Source organism: Ranitomeya imitator, chromosome 2 (genome assembly GCF_032444005.1).
Source record: "Ranitomeya imitator isolate aRanImi1 chromosome 2, aRanImi1.pri, whole genome shotgun sequence".
In the NCBI taxonomy this organism is placed as follows: domain Eukaryota; kingdom Metazoa; phylum Chordata; class Amphibia; order Anura; family Dendrobatidae; genus Ranitomeya; species Ranitomeya imitator.
The window spans coordinates 302507600-302531914 of NC_091283.1; the positions used below are offsets into that span (position 1 = coordinate 302507600).

General features: G+C 45.1%; 1 protein-coding gene across 1 annotated transcript; it reads left to right on the forward strand.

The window, feature by feature from the left end:
* Positions 1 to 5746: 5746 nt before the first annotated feature.
* On the forward strand, positions 5747 to 24315 carry LOC138666453 (gastrula zinc finger protein XlCGF53.1-like). The gene is made up of 6 exons (XM_069754678.1): positions 5747 to 5854; positions 7168 to 7317; positions 7447 to 7626; positions 16416 to 16539; positions 16623 to 16720; positions 24207 to 24315. The coding sequence occupies exons 1-6, from the start codon at positions 5747 to 5749 to the stop codon at positions 24303 to 24305; spliced, it is 759 nt and encodes a 252-aa protein (XP_069610779.1). The 3' UTR covers positions 24306 to 24315.

Genomic DNA, 24315 nt, shown 5'->3' on the forward strand with positions numbered 1-24315 from the left:
TGCACAACGGACGCGACGTGTGGCCATCCGTCACGATCCGTCGGCAATACTATGGGCAAAAAACGCATCCTGCGGGCACATTTGCAGGATCCGTTTCTTGTCCAAAACGACGGATTGCGACGGAATGCCAAACAACGCAAGTGTGAAAGTAGCCTTAGGGCTAGGGTTAGGGTTGGGGCTAAAGTTAGGGCTAGGGTTGGGGCTAAAGTTAGGGTTAGAGCTGGGATTAGGTTTAGGGTTTGGATTAGGGTTGGTATTAGGGTTAGGGTTGGCATTAGGGTTACGCTTGGGATTAGGGTTAGGTTTGGGATTAGGGTTAAGGTTAGGGTTGTGATTAGGGGTGTATTGGGATTAGGGTTAGGTTTGAGGTTAGGGTTGAGATTAGGATTAGGGGTGTGTTGGATTTAGGGTTTTGATTAGGGTTATGGTTAGGGTTGACATTAGGGTTGTTTTGGGGTAAGGGTTGTGATTATGGTTAGGGTTAGTGATTAGGATTATGGATCAGGTTGGGATTAGGGTTAGGGGTTGGAGCTAGAATTGGGGGGTTTCCACTGTTTAGGTACATCAGGGGGTCTCCAAACACGACAGCCAATTTTGCGCTCAAAAAGTCAAATGGTGCTCCCTCCCTTCTGAGCTCTGCCGTGCGCCCAAACAGTGGGTTACCCCCACATATGGGGCATCAGCGTACTCGGGATAAATTGGACAACAACTTCTGGGGTCCAATTTCTCTTGTTACCCTTGTGAAAATAAAAACTTGGGGGCTACAAAATCTTTTTTGTGAAAAAAAAAATATTTTTTATTTTCACGACTCTGCATTCTAAACTTCTGTGAAGCACTTGGGCATTCAAAGTTCTCACCACACATCTAGATAAGTTCCTTGGGGGGTCTAGTTTCCAAAATGGGGTCACTTGTGGGGGGTTACTACAGTTTAGGTATATCAGGGGCTCTGCAATCGCAACATAATGCCCACAGACCATTCTATCAAAGTCTGCATTCCAAAAAGGCGCTCCTTCCCTTCCGAGCTCTGCCGTGCGCCCAAACAGTGGTTTACCCCCACATATGGCACATCAGCGTACTCGGGATAAATTGGACAACAACTATTGCAGTCCAATTTCTCCTGTTACCCTTGTGAAAATAAAAACTTTGGGGCTACAAAATCTTTTTTGTGAAAAAAAAAATATTTTTTATTTTCACGACTCTGCATTCTAAACTTCTGTGAAGCACTTGGGCATTCAAAGTTCTCACCACACATCTAGATAAGTTCCTTGGGGGGTCTAGTTTCCAAAATGGGGTCACTTGTGGAGGGTTTCTACTGGTTAGGTACATCAGGGGCTCTGCAAATGCAACATAATACCCGCAGACCATTCTATCAAAGTCTGCATTCCAAAACGGCGCTCCTTCCTTCCGAGCTCTGCCGTGCGCCCAAACAGTGGTTTACCCCCACATATGGGGTACCAGCATACTCAAGACAAATTGGACAACAACTTTTGGGGTCCAATTTCTCTTGTTACCCTTGTAAAAATAAAAACTTGGGGGCTACAATATCTTTTTTGTGGAAAAAAAAAATATTTTTTATTTTCACGGCTCTGCATTATAAACTTCTGTGAAGCACTTGGGCATTCAAGGTTCTCACCACACATCTAGATAAGTTCCATGGAGGGTCTAGTTTCCAAAATGGGGTCACTTGTGGGGGATTTCTACTGTTTAGGCACATCAGGGGCTCTCCAAACGCGACATGGCGTCCAATCTCAATTCCAGCCAATTCTACATTGAAAAAGTAAAACGGCACTCCTTCTCTTCCAAGCTCTGCGGTGTGCCCTAACAGTGGTTTACCCCCACATATTGGGTATCAGCGTACTCAGGAGAAATTGCACAACAACTTTTGTGGTCTAATTTCTCCTGTTACCCTTGTGAAAATAAAAATTTGTGGGCAAAAAGATCATTTTTGTAGAAAAAATGCGATTTTTTTTTTTTCACGGCTCTACGTTATAAACTTCTGTGAAGCACATGGGGGTTCAAAGTGCTCGCCACACATCTAGATAAGTTCCTTAAGGGGTCTAGTTTCCAAAATGGTGTCACTTGTGGGGGGTTTCCACTGTTTAGGCACATCAGGGGCTCTCCAAACGCGACATGGCGTCCAATCTCAATTCCAGCCAATTCTACATTGAAAAAGTAAAACGGCGCTCCTTCACTTCCAAGCTCTGCGGTGCGCCCAAACAGTGGTTTACCCTCACATATGGGGTATCGACGTATTCAGGAGAAATCGCACAACAACTTTTGTGGTCTAATTTCTCCTGTTACCCTTGTGAAAATAAGAATTTGTGGGCAAAAAGATCATTTTTGTGTAAACAAAAGCGATTTTTTTATTTTCACGGCTCTACGTTATAAACTTCTGTGAAGCACTTGGGGGTTCAAAGTGCTCGCCACACATCTAGATAAGTTCCTTAAGGGGTCTAGTTTCCAAAATGGTGTCACTTGTGGGGGGTTTCCACTGTTTAGGCACATCAGGGGCTCTCTAAACGTGACATGGCGTCCGATCTCAATTCCAGCCAATTCTGCATTGAAAAAGTCAAACGGCGCTCCTTCACTTCTAAGTTCTGCGGTGCGCCCTAACAGTGGTTTACCCCCACATATGGGGTATTGGCGTATTCAGGAGAAATTGCATAACAAAATTTATGGTTACATTTCTGTTTTTACACTTGTGAAAATAAAAAAAATGGTTCTGAATTAAGATGTTTGCAAAAAAAAGTTAAATGTTCATTTTTTCCTTCCACATTGTTTCAGTTCCTGTGAAGCACGTAAAGGGTTAATAAACTTCTTGAATGTGGTTTTGAGAACCTTGAGGGGTGTAGTTTTTAGAATGGTGTCACACTTCATTATTTTCTATCATATAGACCCCTCAAAATGACTTCAAATGTGATGTGGTCCCTAAAAAAAAATGGTGTTGTAAAAATGAGAAATTGCTGGTCAACTTTTAACCCTTATAACTCCCTAACAAAAAAAAATTTTGTTTCCAAAATTGTGCTGATGTAAAGTAGACATGTGGGAAATGTTATTTATTAACTATTTTTCGTGACATATCTCTCTGATTTAAGGGCATAAAAATACAAAGTTTGAAAATTGCAAAATTTTAAAAATTATCGCCATATTTCCGTTTTTTTCATAAATAATCGCAAGTAATATCGAAGAAATGTTACCACTAACATGAAGTACAATATGTCACGAAAAAACAGTCTCAGAATCAGCGGGATCCGTTGAAGCGTTCCAGAGTTATAACCTCATAAAGTGACAGTGGTCAGAATTGCAAAAATTGGCTCGGTCATTAAGTACCAAATTGGCTCTGTCACTAAGGGGTTAAATAAACTTGCCTTGACATTGCAGCAATACCACTGTCTGTACAATGAACAAAGGAAAGGGTAGCATGCATACTAAAGGGATCACCATAGAGATTTATCAAAGTATAACAATTTTATTAAACCACACTTTTAGAACACTACACAAAGCAGTTAAAACAATTAAAATTGCAAAAACATAGCAAAAAGGTATGAAGACCAGACCTATAATAAGGTCAAACCTCAGTGCCACCCTGAAAACTACCTAAGGAATCCAAATATAAGGGGTTTTTAGGAATAAGAAACCCCCGTGGCTAAGGATTTGCCAAACAATAGGGTGTCCTATACTACCTGACGAAATGTACCAGGCCTCCAAGGTAGCATTCCCATGTGGTGGATCAGGGCAATAGAAGATGGTAAAAATGAGAAGGTGGCACCGGGCGCAGGTGCCCACAACGCGTATCGCCAGTAAACTGGCTTCCTCAGGGGCAATATCAGTAGTGTCCATCTCAAGTAGTTAAATTCCTTTCAGATAATTAGCAGAGTAGAGTCAGCTGGAGACAGGAGGTGTCCGGACAGAGTCCGGATAGTAAACAAGCATCAGCAGACCGGAAGTGGCCTACAACGCCCGCAGCTGCGCGGTGAGAGGAAAGAGGCCGGGGCTCCTGTTCCCGAGCGCCCGCCCGGGTGCGAGTGCGCATGCGCCAAGTCGGCGCACGCGCAATGCATCCACAGCGGGCGCAACACAGACAGGAAGCGCCCGACCCAGTATCTAAAACACCGGCGCCTGCGCAGTGAGGCGCATGAAGTCTAAGTTCCCTGTCCTAAGATGTCCGCCCAAGGCCCAGCACGCACATGCAAACCAGTGCACGCGCAGTGGGCCGAGGACAGACACCGAGGAGATAGAGGAACCAATGGGATGGCGGCACCTAGTACCAATCACAATGGGCGCACGTGCAATACATCCAAAGCGGGCGCAACACAGACCGGAAGCACCCGACCCAGAACCCAGCACACCGGCGCCTGCGTAATAAGGCACGTGAAGTATAGGTCCCCTGTCCCAAGATGGCCGCCCCAGGCCCAGCGCGCACGCGCAAACCAGCGCACGCGCAGTGGGACTGATTACGGACACCGAGGAGACAGAGGAACTCCTAAGATGACAATACTTGTCACAGTTACAGTGAGACAGGGGGACAAAAGGAGAGAGAAATCTCCTAGGCAGCGGGAAAATATCAAGGTGGACAACCTATAACCACCACACGGATACTAACATATCAGGGTGCCCAAAATATACCACGGAGCAAAATAATGCATATAAGTACATGTACGTGGTACCATAGGTTAAGACATGACGAGACTGCATACGCAGAAATGAATACCCAAGCCTGGCATAATCCATAAGGTCACATAGCATAGTATGGAAAGTGATGCAGATATTAGAATAAACAATTACCGTAGTTTCAGATATTTAAGAAAACCATGGTTTTCAACGGATAGAAACTAGTTCATCCGTATTAAGTGACCAGAGCAGTATAATACTCGAGACCTGGAAGAGGAAAGAGTCACATAGACAAAATACGCACCCGCACTTTATCATTATTTCACCAACACTACATATTTTAAAGTTGTTTGTAGTAGCCAGTAAAAAGCAATTCCTCATTTAGTCCATGTGGAGTAAGAGTATTCAAATTGTGGATCCACTTTGATTCGCATCTTAGCAGTCTCCTGACCACATCGCCACCACAGATATTTTGTGAGATTCCCTCAAGTCCCATAACCCTTAGTCCCCTAGTCCGTCCACTGTGAAAGTCCAAAAAGTGAGTAGCAACAGATGAAATGCCCCTTCGCCTTTCACGATCTCTAAATGCTGTGGAGATATTAGACAAGTGTTGCTGTGTTCTTCTTCGCAATTCCTGCGTGGTCTGTCCCACGTAGACTTTCGGGCAGTCGCACATTAGAGCATAAACAAGTGAATGAGTCTTGCAGTTGAAGAAGGCTTTTTTCGGTATAATCTGAAAGGGAGAGACGGTGAGCGAAAGGCCATCCTGCGCCACCATGTACTGGCAAACATTACAACCGCCACATGGATAGGTTCCAAAAGTCCTGATTCCCCTATTTAATCTAGATGTAGGGCGTGTAAAATGACTGTGGCAAAGCATATCCTTCAGATTCTTTGCCCGTCGGGCTATCAATTTAGGGGTGACCGAGATATGCGGTGTTAGTCTGGGTTAACTCAATAGAGTGCCCCAACTGCGATCAAGGATCTTATAGATGTCCTGCCACTGGTTGTTAAAGGTAGTCACAATACCAAGTGGTGTATCCAACTCACGTGTCTTTCTCTGAAGTAAATCCGAGCATGGGCTAGTCCAGGCCCTCTGATACGCAGAAGAGATTATCTTCTTAGGGTAACCACGATGTCTGAAGCGATCTGTAAGTGTCCTCGCTTCATGCTGGAAGTCAGACGTCAAACTGCAATTTCTCTTCAAGCGCAGGAATTGGCCGGTTGGAATGCCATTCTTGAGGTGCCTAGGATGAAAACTTGAATAGTGTAACAAACTATTCATCGCCGTCGGCTTACGGTATAATGTAATGACAACATTAGAGCCCGCCAAGCTTACTTTAAGGTCCAGAAATTACACCGAAGTATGTGATATATGCGATGTAAACCTAATATTAAAGGGATTATCGTTCAGATCAGCGATGAACTGGTTACAATCCTCTTCAGTGCCTGTCCAAAACATCACAATGTCGTCGATAAATCGAAGCCATTTAAGGCACCTTTTCCTGTCTGTGCCAACAGTTAAAAGGTAACTTATTGGACGCTACATCTGGCCGGCCTAATAGACCTTCGTACATTGCAGGCCCAGACACCAGTATTAAGCATGTAAGTATTGTAATAACCAGGCCGCCCCATACTATCGAGTGCTTGGGGAGGAGGGCATTCAGCAGGACTCTGTCACACCTTCTTAGATGCCATGTTTGCTTTTCAGAGCAGCAAGTGGTAAAACTGTCAGGGTTTTTGTTGGAGGGCCATCTGTGCTGTCCCTGTGGTGTACATCTATGTTCTGGTGCTCAAAATAGTTAATTTGTAGAAAAATGTTTCACTTGTTAAAAAATAATAAAATGTGTCTCCTGCTTTTTTTATATTTTTTTATTTTTACAAGAATTGTTGAAGGCAATCTTCTTTTGAAACATTTTATTATCTGATTTTTCTGGTGTTTTTCTGGTAATATAGGAAAGCCTAAGGCCAGAAATAAACCCCATAAAACACTGTACATGGAGACTTTGGGATTAAATCATTTCTGACCACGGTGTTTGTCAAAACAAATTTTTTTTATAAAAGCCTCAAACTTCTGTGTGTGAATCAGGCCTGAGATCTAAAGTGATAGAAGATTACAGTGCGGGGAAGACGGGAAACCTTCATATAGACGGCCGGTGGTGATGGAGTCAGTGACGGACTCTGGACAAATCTGTTTCCAGAGCCGTGGTAGAAGATGAAGATGTCGTCCTCATCATGAAGTAGTTAGTTCTCCTGTCACGTGTAATGAATATCTCCTGCAGTATTGCTAATGCCGATTCCAGTGTTGGTAAATGAGACGAGAATTAGCGTTATGGAAGATGAGTCTATGAGAAACGTATTCAGCTGCCGACTCCGAGGAGAAACTGCTTGTTGTCTGTGGCCTAAATATATAGGTTTTATTAGTAGATGTAAAGAAGAAAACTAAATACTGTAAAATAATAAATCTCCTCATGTGTTTCCCTTATTATCTCCAGTAATTGTATTATTACACAGGATTTTTATGATGTTACATCGGTTCATCTCCTTCTCATTCAGGTCTCTACAATATCTGATCGTCTCAGTGAAGATCATCTATATAAGAGAATTTTCCTAATTTATTCATCAAGGATTGATATGGATAGAGACAAGATGGTGGAGAGGATATTACACCTCACCCTAGAGATCCTCTTCCGTCTTACTGGAGAGGTGAGAGATTCTGATGACGTCACATTACATCATTCTTATCTATGGGAATAACAGATGGACAGAATAGGAGAGGTGAGGACTCTGGAAATGTCTGTAGTGAGATTCATTAATGTGTCTTTCCATAACCAGGATTACACTGTCGTGACGAAGACCTCTAGAGAGTGCTGTCAGGACCCTGTGTCTGAGGGATGTGAAAGACCCCCGAGCCCAATCATGGGGCCTCCACCTCACCCACTGATACATGAGGAAATCAATGACCAGAGGATCCTAGAACTCACCTACAAGATGAATGAGCTGCTGACTGGAGAGGTGACACTGCTGGGACATTATACAGTAATGTTATGAAGGAATCGGGGGGTGATGGTATCATTGTACAGTTAAGTCCATATATATTATGACAGAGACAACATTTTTCTAATTTTGGTTATAGACATTACCACATTGAATTTTAAACAAAACAATTCAGATGCAGTTGAAGTTCAGACTTTCAGCTTTCATTTGAGGGTATGCACATCAAAATTGGATGAAGGATGCAGGAGTTTCAGCTCCTTAACATGTGCCACCCTGTTTTTGTATAAATCATTTTTATTGGTCATTGCAATAAAGAGTAAAGGTAAACAATACAAACTAGTAAATCAGTGCAATGATAAACAATGGTTACAAGTAAGTCAAGTAAGGCATTGTGACAACGTTTAGGTCTTGTAATTCAACTTTCTGGTAAATAATGTTGTTGGTTATCCCAAAATTATGAGTAGTTAATAATAAAAAACAGCTGGGATAGTAGATAGCCATTATTACATTTCTTTGTAATCATTTGACAGTATAATATATGTTCAAACTGGGTAAGAGGAAGACACACAAAGTAAGATAAGGGAAAGAAAGAGGGGTAGAAAGAAGGAGAGGAGTGGATGGGGGAGTAGGGAATGTGAGAAAAAAGTGTGGCTGCCAACCCGCTCCAGCGGCCAGAGCGCAGGTCGAGAAACGGCTCGAGAGTGCACGCGAATGTGTTACATAATGCGTCAAGTTCTGGAAATCCAGCGATCTAATTCAGAGGTTTCCCTAAAAGCAATCCAGGGAGCCCATGTGTTGTAGGTTTTTTCCGCATTACCTGTAGACTGATTTATCAGCTGCTCCATTCTATAAATGTCATTAAGTTCTGCCACAAATTCCGCACGGGAAGGGAATTTTTCTTGTTTCCAAAAACGTGGGATTAGATTCCTGACTGCAGTAAGAAAGTGTCTGAGGATGCCCCTCTTGAACCTAGATATTGACAGGTTACACAAAGACAACAATGCTAGACTTGCTGAGGGTTGGATCTGTGTGATAGAGATCCTATTATGAAGTTCAAAGACGGCCAACCACAAATCCTTTATGGGGGGGCAGTCCCACCAGATATGCATGTAAGAGCCTATCTCCTTTAGACATCTCCAGCAGGTGTCAGGAGTCGTGGGGAACACTGCATGCACCATGGAGGGTCATCTATACCATCTTGCTAGAATCTTATAGCTCCTCTCCTGTGATACCGCGCATAATGACAATCTGGACGAGAAGAGAATAATTTTTCCCCTATCTTCAGATGACAAGGGTCTTCCCAGATCACCCTCCCATTTCGAGAAAAACATTGGCCAACCCTGCAGCGGAGCCCTCCCCTCTTGGAAGATTTTATTAAGCAGCGAGACAGTATGGTCCGGGGGGCTTGCTGATATGCAAAGCATCTCAAAGGGAGTTAGCGGCCTGCTGATATTGGTTTGTTTAGAGATTGAGTGGATATAACTTCTTAGTTGTTCATAGAATAACCAATCAACAGAGTGTGATTCCTCCTCTGGGAATAGTTCCCGAAGGGATTTCATCCCAGTTTCTTTTAAGTAGTCGTGGATGATGGGTTTGGAATCCTTTCTCTTATTTAGATATGTCTCTCTATTCAGCCCCGCCGGAAAAGCAGAATTGTCATAGATTGGAATTAAGGGGCCTGGGAGAGTTGTGATCTGAAGGTCTTTGTTTCGGTTTTTAATAAGAAGCAATATGTTTTGTGTGAGGAAGGGTATGTAGATGCCTGGCCCTACCCCCTTGCCTCCTGTCCAAAGAACAACTTGGGAGTCGCATCCGTTAAGATCGTTTTCTAGGTTTACCCACTTTTTGCTATTTTTACTGTGATAAAGGTCTAGGATACAAGTTCCCATTGATGCATAACTATAAATCGCGAGATCCGGGAGACCCAATCCACCTGTCAGTTTAGATCTACTTAATGTTGTATATGAAATACGTGCCCGATTATGAGACCAAATAAAACGAGTAATTATTTGTTTGAGGCGGGAAAAGAAGGAAGCTGGTAGGTATAGGGGAATTGTTTGAAAAAAATATAAGAGACGAGGTAGGAGGTCCATCTTAACTGCATTGATCCTACCCAGCCAGGACAATTGGAGCCTGTGCCACCTCTCCAAGTCCGAGTTTGTTTTCTGTAGAATTGGCGCAAAGTTGGTTTCAAACAGTTTAGATGTTTTGCTTGTAATTTTGATACCTAAATATGTAAGGGAATCAAAGCGCCATTTAAATGGGAAAGTCTTCCTTAATTGATCCGCCAAGGGGAGTTGGAGTGAAATGTTTAGGATTTCGGATTTATGTGAATTCATTTTGAAGTTACTTAGGAGGCCAAATTTATGTAGTTCCGAAATAATGTTTGGTAGGCTCGTAGAGGGGGACGTAATATATAGGAGAATGTCATCTGCAAAAAGTGCTAGCTTATGTTCTTCAGAACGTAGTTTTATACCCTTAATTGATGAGTTGTTTCTCAAGGCCACAGCTAAATGCTCCATTGTTAGGATATATAAGAGGGGAGAGAGTGGGCACCCCTGCCTTGTACCATTTCTGACCGGGAACATATCTGATAGTGTGCCGTTTACCTTGACCTGAGCACTAGGAGAAGAATACAAGGCGGAGATCCTACGCAGCATATTTTCTTTTAGGCCAATTTCCTCTAGGGTCTGAGAAATAAATTCCCAATGGACCCGGTCAAAGGCCTTTTCTGCATCAATTGACATGATACACAGGGGGTCCCCCTCTCTGCCCGCTCTGTCAATTAGAGAGATAGTTCGGATTGTGTTGTCTCTCGCCTCTCGCCCTGGAACGAAGCCCACCTGGTCCTGGTTTATTAGTTTTGGTAAAAGGGGGCATAATCTATTGGCTAACATTTTTGCATATATTTTAATATCCAAGTTTATTAAAGAGATCGGGCGGTAATTATCGCACGTAGAAGGGTCCTTGCCAGGCTTAGGGAGAACTGTTATGTGAGCGATGAGTGCCTGTGTAGGGAAAGAGCCCCCAAGAGAGACAAAATTACAAGCCTTCAGAAATATTGGACTAAGCAGAGTGTTGAACGACTTGTAGAAGCCTGCCGAGAACCCATCAGGGCCCGGGCTCTTGCCTTGTTTCAAGGCGCTAATGGTTTCCGATACCTCTTCCACTGAGAATTCCTTTTCAAGATCAAGTAGATCACCTTCAGGCAGAGTGGGTAGTTTATGTTCCTGTAAATATGATTTGATTTTATTACGGAGAGAATGTAGTGGAGCCTCTTTATAGTGTTCCGCTATGTTATTTAGAGATTTGTAGTATTCGCTGAAGTTGGAAAGAATATCTCTGGTATTAAACACTTTCTTCCCCTCTTTGTTTTTAATAAAAGGAATGTAGGTATTGGGATTACGTTGATTAAGGGCTCTGGCCAAGAGTCTACCACTTTTATTGCCGAGCTGATAGAAGCGGCTCTTGAGTCTTTCTCTGAGGCATTTGGATTTTGGTCTATTATAGATAACAATTTTTGTCTGGCCGAGGAGAGCCTAGCAAATGTGCTGGCCTCAAGGTCTCGTTTATGTTTGTTTTCTAATTGGTGGATTTGTTCTGTTAAGCTAAGTATTTCCGCCGCTCTTTCTTTTTTCAACCTAGCGCCATGAGAGATGAGGACGCCTCTTATTACACTTTTCAAAGCTTCCCATTTTACAGTGGGGGACGTGGTGTCTTCCTCGTGGTCAGTCAGGAAATCTGTGATTGTTTGATCAATCTTGGATTTACATATGGGATCTTGTAGCAAGTTTTCATTCAGACGCCAGGAGAAACCTGGTTTCGAGGCAGAATGAAGTGAGATTGTTAGGTATATAGGAGCGTGATCTGACCACAGTATCGACCCCACGTCCGCCTTTACCTGCATGTCGAGCAACTTATGTGAAACGAAAAAATAATCTATTCTACTGTAAGTGTTATGTATTTTTGAGAAAAAGCTATAGTCCTTAGTTGTTGGGTTAAGAACCCTCCAGACATCTACCAGTCTCATGCTGCGCAGCTGGGATCTTATTTTGTTAATAGAAGATGTAGAATATGAAGACTTACCCGAAGAGACATCCACCGCAGGGTTCATAGGAATATTAAAGTCGCCCCCAAGTATCACAGGAGAGGAACCAGCAAACTCCTCGAGACGTCTTTTGCAATCAGCTCCAAACTTCTGCTGCCCTTGGTTTGGGAAATATACGTTAGCTATTACAAGTTTATGAGCTGCCCATGTGATAAGTAGGAAGATATATCTACCATTTTTATCGATTAGTGAGTCCAAGATCTCAGGCATAAAGGATTTGTGGAAGGCTATTGAGACACCCTTTGACTTTGAAAATGGATTTGTGCTGTGATACCATTTGGGGTAATTTTTCGTGATAGAATGTGGCACCACACCAGTTTTGAAATGTGTCTCTTGAAGCAGTAGCACAGAGACCCGTTGTTTGTGACTATCAAATAGGACCCGCCTTCTCTTTTCTGGGATATTTAGCCCCTTCACGTTAAAGGAGCAAAATTTAATTTCATCCATTATCAAATACTTTTACGCCATCTCGCGACACCACGCGCTCCATCCGCCGAAACAAACGACAGCCAAGTGTAGTAGGGAAAAAACACTGGGAGGGAGAGGAGAAAGACAGGGTGAAGAAGAAATAGTAGAACATAGAAAACATAGAAGGTGCGTTAGGGTTGACGCACCCAATCTAACTTTGCATCTGTGTAGTTAGGGCAAAAGAAAGGTGAAGAATAATTCTCCCCCCCTTCCCTCGCCCGTGCACGTTTAGTGGAGAAGGGAAGCCAAGGGGAACACCTGCCCCCCAACCCCCCCGCGAACTTGTTAGGTCCCATGAACAAAAACTTGCAAACGTGTAAAATCTATTTAAGCATAACAATAACCCTTGCATAAGCAAGATGTCCCGCGTGCCATCAGAGAATAATAAGAGAGAAAAAAAAAAAAAAGGGAAAGAAAAAAAAAAGGGGGGGGGGAAACGAAAACACTGATGACAAGCAAGACACCACGCGCTCAAATGTCCAGGGATTTTAGACTAAACCTCCAAGGCGAACCCACAGTGAAACCATCCGCCCCATCAGGAGATTCAATCAATTAACAATAAGTATCCATGGGACCACTCAACTGCAGCAGAGTGTCTAAATACATTGCAGCAATGAGTAGAGGCTAATTAAAACTAGAGAAAAAAAAAATGGGAACAAAAGAAGAGAACTTCATGGAGGATCAGAGGAGCCTTCATTGGTGTGTCGATTCTTGGAACGGGGGACCTTGAGCCACCTTGGAGGAGCATCTGGGAGTGTTGGAGTTAGAGGCCAGTCTGGAAGATCTATTAGTGGAAGTTCAAATGTGCCTAGGAAGTTAGCCAGGTCCCCGATCCGGCGAAAGTATGCGATTTTGCCGCCTTTGGATGCAGTTAGTTGGAATGGGAACCCCCCAACTGTAGGGGATATCTCTTTCCTTGAGAGCCGCCAGCAAGGGTTTCAAGGCTTTGAGCAGGAATAGGGTGCGTCTGGATAGATCTGACAGGAGTAGTATTGGTTGGCCTTCAAACTGGAGAGATCCCTTTTTCCTAGAAGCTATCATGATGGCCTCCTTAATTCTAAAGTAGTGCACCCTGCAGATGACATCTCTAGGGCGTGACTCAGACGTGGGTTTAGGACCAAGAGATCTATGAATCCTGTCGAACTCAATGGTGTTGTCTTCGTGATCGCCGAGAATGCCCAGGAATATTCTCTGGACTGTGCGGTCTAAATCCTGACGGATTCTGGGAGGCCACGTATACGGATATTGTTACGCCTGTTGCGGTTTTCCAGGTCTTCAAGGCCAGATGACATTTCCTCCAGTTTCATGGTATGATCCATTAAGATTTCTCTGTGAGCCTGGAGTTCTTGTGAGATATCTTCTTGAGTCTTTTCCACGTCCTCTATACGCGATGTGAATTCCATCTGCAGATTATGTATCTCCTTTTTATACGAGTTCTCAAGTCTGCACGCAAAGCTTTCTAGATCTGTTTTGGTTGGGAGAGCTTTAATATATTTACTCAGCTCAGCTATATTCATGTCCTCAGGTAGGTCTTTGTCTCCATTACTATTGTCTGTTGATTTTTTAGGAGAGATATGTGAAGACAGGCTCTTTGGAGGAGGAACCATTTTTATGCGGGGTTTGCGACATTGTTGATCTGGTATTCCTTGTTTGGAGTGGCTGGTTTAAAAACCGTTCCATGTCCTCTAGAGAACGCTCCTTGTGTAAGCTTGTGGGTTGTCCAGAAATCCTTTTAGTTTTACCCATGTATGACTGCTGCTATGAATTGCCCGTGATAGTGTTCAGGGGAACATGGGGGTGCAGTGATCACCCCATTAGGCTCAGCCCCCCATCAGCAAGCCCCCTCCGAGGTGCATTTAATTACGATCTTAGGGTTAGTGGGGCATGTACAATGTTCTGAGCCAGGAAGGGGGAACCTCTGGATGCTATAATCGATCCCAACACTAGGTGTCACCAGAGGTCTAGATTTGTAGAATGCAGGCTTACTGGGTAATATGCTGGTAGTCTGTGTTTCCAATATTAATGTAAGAAAGGCACAATGACAGCCCCGTATAGAGCAATGGCAGGGTGACTGCACCGCTTCTGCAGCAAGGCTGGTGAGCAGGACAGAATGCTGGCGTGCCGAGAGTCTTAGGTATGCCCGCACTATGATGGTGTTTCTCTGTAAGGGGATCTGTCCCCAAGATGGCGTCCACCCTCCCACTGGCGGGAAAACGACCAGCACAGGGAACACAATGGCGGGCGTCCCGGGGGGTCTCCTGTCCCACCTGTACCAGTCCTACCTTGGTCGCCTTTCTCCTAGGTGAGGTGTGGTCTGCGCACTCTTCAGGGTCTTCCCTGCAGGAGCTGCAGCTGAGCGCGCCTGCGATGCTCTCCTCTCGGGTGCCGCGGGAGGTCCAAGGGCGGGAGGGCCTCTCTCTCACCACCCCTTTAGCACAGCGGGGGGTCCGCAGTCTTCTCACTGCTGCCTCGCACCTTACTATGTGCCGTCTGCCGGACGTCCCTTTGCCGTCTGCGGTACCTGAGGAGTCCTTGCTGTGCCGGCCTGTTTCTGGTGCGGCTGTGCTGCAGGGCCGCTCTGTGCCTGAGGGTCCGGTGTGCCGGCTCCTCGCCGCAGGAGATCGCCGGCCAGGGGTCCCCCTTGATCCAGGTGTATTGCCAGGTAATAACTGGTGGTCCATTCTTGGTTAAGGTCTGGGGAAAGACCTATATCTCCTCTTTGCTGGAGGAGATCTCCACCATGCGTCCTTCTTCTCCAGCAGCTGGACAAGCCCCCTTGCCACCCTGTTTTTAAAGGGACCAAAAGTAATTGAACAGATTAAACAATTTTAAATAAAATGTTCATTTTTAGTTCTTGGTTGAAAACCCTTTGTTGGCAATGACTGCCTGAAGTCTTGAACTCATGGACATCACCAGACGCTGTGTTTCCTCCTTTTTGATGCTCTGCCAGGCCTTCACTGCGGTGGTTTTCAGTTGCTGTTTGTTTGTGGGCCTTTCTGTCTGAAGTTTAGTCTTTAACAAGTGAAATGCATGCTCAGTTGGGTTGAGATCAGGTGACTGACTTGGCCATTCAAGAATATTTCACTTCTTTGCTTTAATAAACTCCTGGGTTGCTTTGGCTTTATGTTTTGGGTCATTGTCCATCTGTAGTATGAAACGACGACCAATCAGTTTGGCTGCATTTGGCTGGATCTGAGCACACAGTATGGCTCTAAATACCTCAGAATTCATTCGGCTGCTTCTGTGCTGTGTCACATCATCAATAAACACTAGTGACTCAGTGCCACTGGCAGCCATGCATGCCCAAGCCATCACACTGCCTCCGCCGTGTTTTACAGATGATGAGCTGTACCACGCCTTCGCCATACTTTTCTCTTTCCATCATTATGGTAGAGGTTGATCTTAGTTTCATCTGTCCAAAGAATGTTCTTCGAGAACTGTGCTGGCTTTTTTAGATGTTTTTTTTAGCAAAGTCCAGTCTAGCCTTTTTATTCTTGATGCTTATGAGTGGCTTGCACTGTTCTGTGAACCCTCTGTATTTGCTTTCATGCAGCCCTCTCTTTATGGTAGATTTGGATATTGATACGCCTATCTCCTGGAGAGTGTTGTTCACTTGGTTGGCTGTTGTGAAGGGGTTTCTCTTCACCATGGAGATTATTCTGCGATCATCCACCACTGTTGTCTTCTGTGGGCGCCCAGGTCTTTTTGCATTGATGAGTTCTCCAGTGCTTTCTTTCTCAGGTTGTACCAAACTGTAGATTTTGCCACTCCTAATATTGTAGAAATTTCTCAGATGGGTTTTTTCTGTGTTCGCAGCTTAAGGATGGCTTGTTTCACCTGCATGGAGAGCTCCTTTGACCGCATGTTTACTTCACAGCAAAACCTTCCAAATGCAAGCACCACACCTCAAATCAACTCCAGGCCTTTTATCTGCTTAATTGAGAATGACATAACGAAGGGATTGTCCACACCTGTCCATGAAATAGCCTTGGAGTCAATTGTCCAATTACTTTTGGTCCCTTTAAAAACAGGGTGGCACATGTTAAGGAGCTGAAACCTCTAAACCCTTCATCCAATTTTAATGTGGTTACCCTCAAATGAAAGCTGAAAGTCTTAATTTCAACTGCATCTGAATTGTTTTGTTTAACATTCATTGTGGTAATGTCTATAACCAAAATTAGAAAAATGTTGTCTCTGTCCGAATATATATGGACTTAACTGTATGTGTCAGATTTCTATAAGGTGTCGGGATGTCGCCGTCTATTTCTCCATGGAGGAATGGGAGTATCTAGAAGGACACAAAGATCTGTATAAGGACGTTGTGATGGAGGATCCCCAGCACCTCACATCACCAGGTAATAGACAGGACTAAATACACATGGCCTATAATTATCTGTATGTAAAGAATGAATTCAGTCCCTGTATGTGTTTCCTCCAGATCTTTCCATTAAGAGGACAACACCAGAGAGATGTCTCCATCCTCTTCTTCCACAGGACTGTAAACAAGAAGATCCCAATGTTCCTCAGGATCATCAGGTAGATGGAGAAAAGGTGTCAGGAGATATTCCCTATGATGTGTAGACGGCTGTGAAGGTCTTGTGTCCATTCTTGTTTTATCCACCACCAGTATTTATATGTTTTGTACTTAGATTCATAGATTCAGATATATTCCATTGCTCCTCGGGAATCCATGTGTGAATTAGAAGAAGGATGATCCCTCTACACTGTGACATCCATTCAAATATTTGTAGACAGTTATTAAGTCTCCTCTTAGCCTTCTTTTCTCTGACGCCCATGACGGCACCACGGAGAGAGGGGATCCGCCCACCAAGGACAGGAAACCTACAGATAAAAAGGCGGTACCTCTCTCCCGCATCAGTTGGTTTCCTGTGTTGTGAATTCCGCTCTTGGGCTCCCTCCGGTGTTTGTAAGTGGCACTTTTGTGAGTTCTGCTCTTGGGCTCCCTCTTGTGGTTTCAAGTGGTATGGCTGCTCCTTGGAGTTAGCTGTCATCAGCTGCCTCCACTTATCATCTCTTCTGCTCTGCTATTTAGGCCTGGCTCTTTCCTTCAGCCAGTGCCACTTGTAAATGGTTCCTGGTTGGATTCACATCTCTTTGGATTTCCCTGTTATCCTGACCAGTTCAGCAAAGCTAAGTTTTTGCTTGCTCTTTTCTGTCCATAGATTGTGGACTTATCTGTTCTGTGCTTTCTATGTTTGTCCAGCTTATCAGTATGAATTAATTCTGTCTTGCTGGAAACTCTGGGAAGCAGATTTACCCTCCACACCATTAGTCAGGTGTGGAGATTTTTGTAAACTCTGCGTGGATTTTTTGTAGTGTTTTATACTGACCGCACAGTATTCCATCCTGTCCTATCTATTTAGCTAGACTGGCCTCCTGTGCTCATCCTGGTTTCATTCTGTGTATGTCTTTTCCCTCTCCACTCACAGTCATTATTTGTGGGGGGCTAATCTATCCTTTGGGGATTTTCTCTGAGGCAAGATAGCTTTCGTGCTTCTATCTTTAGGGGTAGTTAGCTCTTAGGCTGTGACAAGGTGCATAGGGAGAGTTAGGAGCATCCCACGGCTACTTCTAGTGTTGTGTTGAGCTTAGGGACTGCGGTCAGTACAGTTACCACGTCCTTCAGAGCTTGTTCCATGTTGCTCCTAGACCACCGCATCATAACATTCCTGTCCTTGATGGGAGACCTACAGACTTACTGACAGAAGACGAACGTCGTGGTATTCTGGGGCCAATCAGTCGGACTCAGGCAGCGGGGGACCCCCTGCCTCGGCTGGTGTGGTGACCCGAGGAGCCACCGCTGGAGCTAGTGGGCCTCTAGGGTGTGCGGGGGAGGTGGCATGGAGTTCGCGGCCACCTCCCTAGGTAAGATCCACTGCAGCAGCGACAGCATCCAGGGGGGTGCCTCTGTGGATGAGGAGAGGGGCGCGGCTCTCCCCCGGAGCGTGAGCCTGCTCGCTGGAAAATTCAGGGGTTCTGGTGTGCAGCATCCCGCGCATGATGCACTGCGCCATTTTGGAGGGTGGGACCGGTCTGCGCGTGCGCGGGATTTGGTCGTGTTTTTCACGCGAATACGGGCCATTGCGCATGCGCAGGTTCAGCGGGGCGTCAGAGCTGAGCAGCGTTACTGTGCAGACGCAGATTTAAATAGACGGCGGGAATCACTGCCGCATAAAAGGGGAGAAGTAGCCCAGGCAGGCGCTTCTGTGAGCTCAACCAGGTAACATTAGCAACCTAGAGGCATCACCCCTATCAAAATCACGACCACCACCAGCGTCGCCGCATCAGCAGCAGCAACAAAAGCGACAGCCGCAAAAAGGACATCAAGATGTCACCGGTATAGAACGCCAAAGGTCCCTGCATAGCAAGGAGTCCAGTTCGGCGTCCAGCACAAGAATGACAGATGCAGAGCATCCCCAACCGGTATTTATGAGTCTGCAAGGTGGTAAGTGATCTCTGAGAAAGTCTGTGACAGTAAGGGCATATTTGTCTTTTCTTACTTTAGGGGAAGAAAAGCTTAGGCAAATCTAAGCATAGGATTTGCGCCCTTTGTAGAGAGGACCTTCCGACTACCTGGGAAAAAAGGCTTTGTAGCATGTGTATACAGCAGACAGTATCCGAAGGGCTTCCCGGGTTCGCAGACAACCTCAAAACCCTGATAAAAAATCAGGTGGAAGACACCTTTAGATCCCTAAAGGGTGGTAAAAAGCGGAGGAAGACCAGACCAGACCCCATCTCCTGCGTCTAATATTACGGATAGTGAAGATGTGGGCTCAGATACATCTAACTCCTCTTCTTCTTTATCATCCTCTTCTTCCTCTGGGGGTCACAGCTGTTTTCCTTTGGAAGGCACAGACGGCCTCATAAAAGCGGTTAGAAGCACTATGGGGCTAGCGGACTCTCACCCAAAGAGATCAGTTCAGAACATCATGTTCGGGGGTCTTGAGCAAAAAAGAGGAGAGCATTTCCCCTTAACGAGACAATATCTGCATTAATCAAAAAATAGTGGAAAAAAACCCATAAGGAAAGCGTTACTAACACCGAAAAGAAAATACCCTTTTGAGGATGAATCTTGCTCCTTCTGGGAAAAAGCCCCTAAACTAGATGTCGCCATAGCTAAGGCATCAAATAAATTTGCCCTCCCATTTGAGGACATGGGGGTCTTGAAAGATCCCATGGACAAAAAGGCGGACGCCTTTCTCAAAATTTCCTGGGAAGCAGCTGGGGGAGGTCTAAAACCTGCGGTTGCCGCCGCATGTATGTCCCGTTCATTATTAGTATGGTTAGACCAATTGGAAAGCCAGCTAAAAGGGAAATCATCCCGGGACTCCATATTAAACACCGTGCCGGTGATGCGGGGGTGGCCGCTTTTTTGGCTGATGCCTCCGCCGATTCAATCAGGCTGGCTGCTAGGTCGGCAGTTTTCTCTAACGCGGTTAGAAGTGTTGGCCAGGGGACCTACAGACAAAATCCAAATTGTGTACCATCCCTTGTGAGGGCAAATTCTTATTTGGCTCCACCTTAGACGACATCTTAGAAAAGGCAGGGGATAAAAAGAAATCTTTCCCCTCCCTGGGTTTCCCTTCCTACAGAAGGCCCTTTCGGAGCAAGAGGTTTTTCCGAAGGAAGCCGGGGAAAAACCAAGACAAGTGGGAGGATAAGAGAAACAAGAACAAAAGGTTTTTGTTAAATAAGAGCCCCAGTGACAACAAAAAACCTTCAAAATGAATGTTTGCCCCAGGTGGGGGGAAGACTGTGCCTCTTTCTCTCGGCTTGGGAGAAAATTACCTGCAGTACATGGATTTTGAGCATAATAAAATCGGGACTAAAACTAACATTTCTCAAACTCCCTCGTCCCTCCTTTATGGTGACATCACCAAGATCTTCAGGGGAGGAGCAGCTAGCATTAGAAAAGGAGGTCATTGGACTGGTGAACAAGTGGGTTCTCCTAGAAGTTCTCCCTCAAGAAAAAGGGCAAGGATATTATTCCCCTCTGTTCCTAAGGAAAAAGCCCGATGGGTCATACAGGACTATCATAAACCTGAAAAATCTAAACAAATACCTAGAGGTCCAAGCATTCAAGATGGAAACAATAATGACGTCTATAAAAATGCTGTTTCCTCTGTGTTTCATGGCAGTCCTGGACCTGAAGGACGCCTACTATCACGTCCCTATCCACAGAGATCACCAAAGATTTCTCAGAATAGCAGTGCACATCAAGGGGGTGTTATGCCACTTTCAATTTTCAGCTCTCCCCTTCCGGCTAGCCATAGCTCCAAGAGTATTCACCAAACTAGTCGCGGAGGTAATGGCTCACCTGAGGGAACAGGACACCCTGATAGTGCCATACCTCGACGACTTCCTGGTAATCGGCACCCCTCCCCAACACTGCGGCAAACAGCTAGAAACAATAATACTCACTAGAAAACCTGGGCTGGTTGGTAAACTTAAAAAAATCCAAGTTATTACCATCCCAAATCCAAGAATATCTTGGTCTTACTCTAGACTCCGTAAAACAAGAATGCCGCCTTCCAGCGGAAAAAATACAAAAAATATCGGGGTTAGTGTCCAGAATGCAAGATCTCTCCTCCATAACCCTCTGCCAAGCCATGTCCCTCTTGGGATCCATGACATCATGCATCCCTGCAGTTCACTGGGCTCAAGTCCATGCAAGGGCTTCAATGGCAAATCTTGTCAGAAGAAGTCTCTCTAAAAGGGATTTAGAAGGTCGGTTCAGTTTGTCTCCGCACACAACTCGGTCACTAAACTGGTGGACATCGCAAAATAATCTTTCTCAAGGGGATCCGTGGGTAACTCCAATTTCAAAAATAGTAACCACGGACGCAAAGCCCAATGGGTGGGGGGTTCATCTGAATGACTTATTAGCCCAAGGTACTTGGCCACCGACTCTGGCAGAAGCATCTTCCAACATGAAAGAACTGCTGGCAGTCAAGTTTGCACTACTGGAGTTCTTAGGCCCCCTTCACTCCCACCATGTCAGGATTATGTCAGACAATAGGGTAGTGATAGCATACCTGAATCATCAAGGGGGTACTCGCTCTCAAAAACTGATGGAAGTAGCCAAATCAATATTCCACATAGCCGTAAGCAACCTTCTATCCCTGTCAGGCCTTCATATAAAAAAGGTGGACAATTACAGAGCGAACTTTCTGAGTCGTTCCCGCCTAAAGCAAGGGGAATGGGAGCTAAATCAATAAGTGTTCACACAGATTACAGAAAAATGGGGTGTTCCGAGCATAGACCTCTTTGCAAACAACCTGAACAAAAAAGTGAACACTTTCTGCTCCATAACCCCATTGGGGAACCCAGTATCATTAGATACGTTCCTGATTCCTTGGCTCCATCAACTAGCATATGCATTTCCCCCAATCGCTCAGATTCCGGAGGTGCTGAGGAAGATTCGGGAGGACGGGGCTCATGTGATCTTAATAGCTCCATTCTGGCCGAGGAGGCCTTGGTTCTCTTGGATGATGAGAATGTCAACCTCCGGCCCGTGGGTACTTCCAGATCTTCCAAACCACCTCTCCCAAGGTCCAGTTGATCATCCACAAGTTGCAAGCTTACACTTGACAGCCTGGCATTTGAGAGGGAGCTACTAGAAAGTAGAGGATTTTCTCAGGGACTGGTTTCTACTCTACTACAAAGTAGGAAACCAATTATAACCAAACAGTATGGGAAAATATGGAAAAAATTCCTCTCAATCCTCATACGCTAAAATAGATGAGGGAGTACCTCTTACATCCATACTAGAATTCCTACAAAATGGGTTGGAAATTGGTCTGGCCACAAGTACCCTGAAAGTCCATGTGGCAGCATTGGGAGCTCTATTTAACTATGATTTGGCAGGAAGTCGGTGTGTTTCCAGGTTCATCAGGGCAGCAGGTAGATCGAGACCTCTTCCTGTAAGGGTTACCCCTCAATGGGATTTAAATTTGGTCCTTAAGGCCCTGACTAAACCCCCTTTGAACCCTTAGCGGATATCCCATTGAAAATCTTAACCCTCAAAACATCCCTGCTAGTCGCCATCACCTCTGCACGTAGAGTTAGCGGCATACAGGCTCTATCTGCTAACCTTCCTTACACCCAGTTTTTGGAGGATAGGGTTGTTCTCAAAACAGACCCAGCATACCTCCCGAAAGTAGCATCCCGATTCCATAGAACTCAAGAGATATCTCTCCCCTCCTTTTGTCCCAACCCTAAAAACAAGGAGGAAGAATCCTTACATACACTAGATGTCAGAAGATGCCTCATGCATTACATAGAAGCTACCAGAGAGAGTAGGGAGGATGTCTCTCTTTTTGTGTAATTTCAGGGTCCCCAGAAGGGCAAAAAAAGCCTCCAAAGCCACTTTGGCAAGATGGATCACGGACGCCATCAGCCTATCATACTCAGCAAGTGGGATACCCGTCCCGGGAGATGTCAAGGCTCACTCAACGAGAGCAGTAGCAACCTCTTTGGCGGAGAAGGCCAGAGCTTCAATTGACCAGAAATGTAGAGCTGCTACCTAGTCCTCACCATCTACAATCTATTGGCACTATAGATTGGACCTTATCTCTTCCTCAGACCTTACATTTGGTAAAATGGTTTTGGAAGCGGTGGTCCCTCCCTGAATGTACAATCTCTGCAAATCTCTCCGTGGTGCTGTCATGGGCATCAGAGAAAAATATAGTTCTTACCGATAATGGTATTTCTCTGAGCCCATGACGCCACCCGTACATTCCCTCCCTTCACTTATGGGTGTGCACATTAATATAGTTCCATATGCTAATTATCTGAATAGCCACGCGGTATCTCAATTAAGTTAAGTAATGTTAAAAGTAAGACTTAGTTTCTTAGTCTCCCGTCATTCTCTAGTAAACAACTGATGCGGGAGAGAGGTACCGCCTTTTTATCTGTAGGTTTCCTGTCCTTGGTGTCCCCTCTCTCCGTGGTGCCGTCATGGGCTCCGAGAAATACCGTTATCGGTAAGAACTATATTTTTTGCAAAATAAACATTTCTAAAGCCTTTAACCATTCCTCGTAGAACATACTTTGCAGTCCACTGACCATCCTGGTAGCTCTTCTCTGAACTTGCTCACTCTTTTCAATGTTTTTTTATTTTTTTTTTAAATGTGGTGCCCAGAACTGGACACAGTATTCCAGAAGAGATCTGACCACGGAGGAGTAGATGAGAATAATTACTTGACATGATCTAGACCAGTGGTCTCAAACACGCGGCCCCTCCGGCTGCTTCATGCTGCCCGACGGCACATAGACCCCGTAACGATCGCGCTCGCTCCAGCACCCGCCGACATCCGCGCTGTAGTGCAGTGTATTGCCGCGCAGAAACCGGCTCTCTGCACAGCAATACTAGTGTCAGCCGCCGGCCTCTCAGGGGCCAGCAGCTGACATCTGTGCATGGCAGTGATGTCATATGCCGCTGCACCGGGATGCAGATGTCAGCTGCCGGTCTCTGCGCGGCAATACACTGCACTACAGCGCAGATGTCAGCAGCTCCTGGACCAGGCTGCTATCATCAAGGGGTCTATGTGCCTGCGGGCCACAGGAGCAGAAAGGACGCCGAGGGAACGGAGGACAGGTGAGAAGAATCTTTTTTTTCTTCTCTTTTATGTCTATGTGAAAATAAGTGGGACCTGGATGGGGGACATGTCTGCAATATGGGGGGGACCTGGATGGGGCACATGTCTGCAATATATGGGGAAACCTGGATGGGGCACATGTCTGCAATATGGGGACATGGATGGGGGACATAACGAAAAAAAATGTATCACTAAAAATGTCATTTTGTCATGCAAATAATGCGGCTTCCGAAATTAAATGTTTTTCTATGTGCGGCCCATATACCCAGCCGAGTTTGAGACCCCGATCTAGACTCTATGCTTCTCTTAATACATCCCAGAACGTGTGCTATGGCAGGATTAGAGCTGATTATAGATGTGACTTCTCCATCTATCTGTGACTTGTACAATATTTGTTTCAGGGTGAAGATCTGACCCATATTAATACTACAGAGACATATGTGAGGGGTGATGAGCGATGTAAAGAGGAGACTCCTACATATGACTACCTAGGTGAGTAGTAACCACTAA

Excerpts from the sequence above, each read along its gene's own strand:
- LOC138666453 (XM_069754678.1), top strand. The coding sequence starts at position 5,747 with ATGTCTGAAGCGATCTGTAAGTGTCCTCGCTTCATGCTGGAAGTCAGA. Across the intron at positions 7,627-16,415 it reads ATGAGCTGCTGACTGGAGAG|ATTTCTATAAGGTGTCGGGA; the intron begins GTGACACTGCTG and ends TGTATGTGTCAG. Across the intron at positions 16,540-16,622 it reads CCAGCACCTCACATCACCAG|ATCTTTCCATTAAGAGGACA; the intron begins GTAATAGACAGG and ends TGTTTCCTCCAG.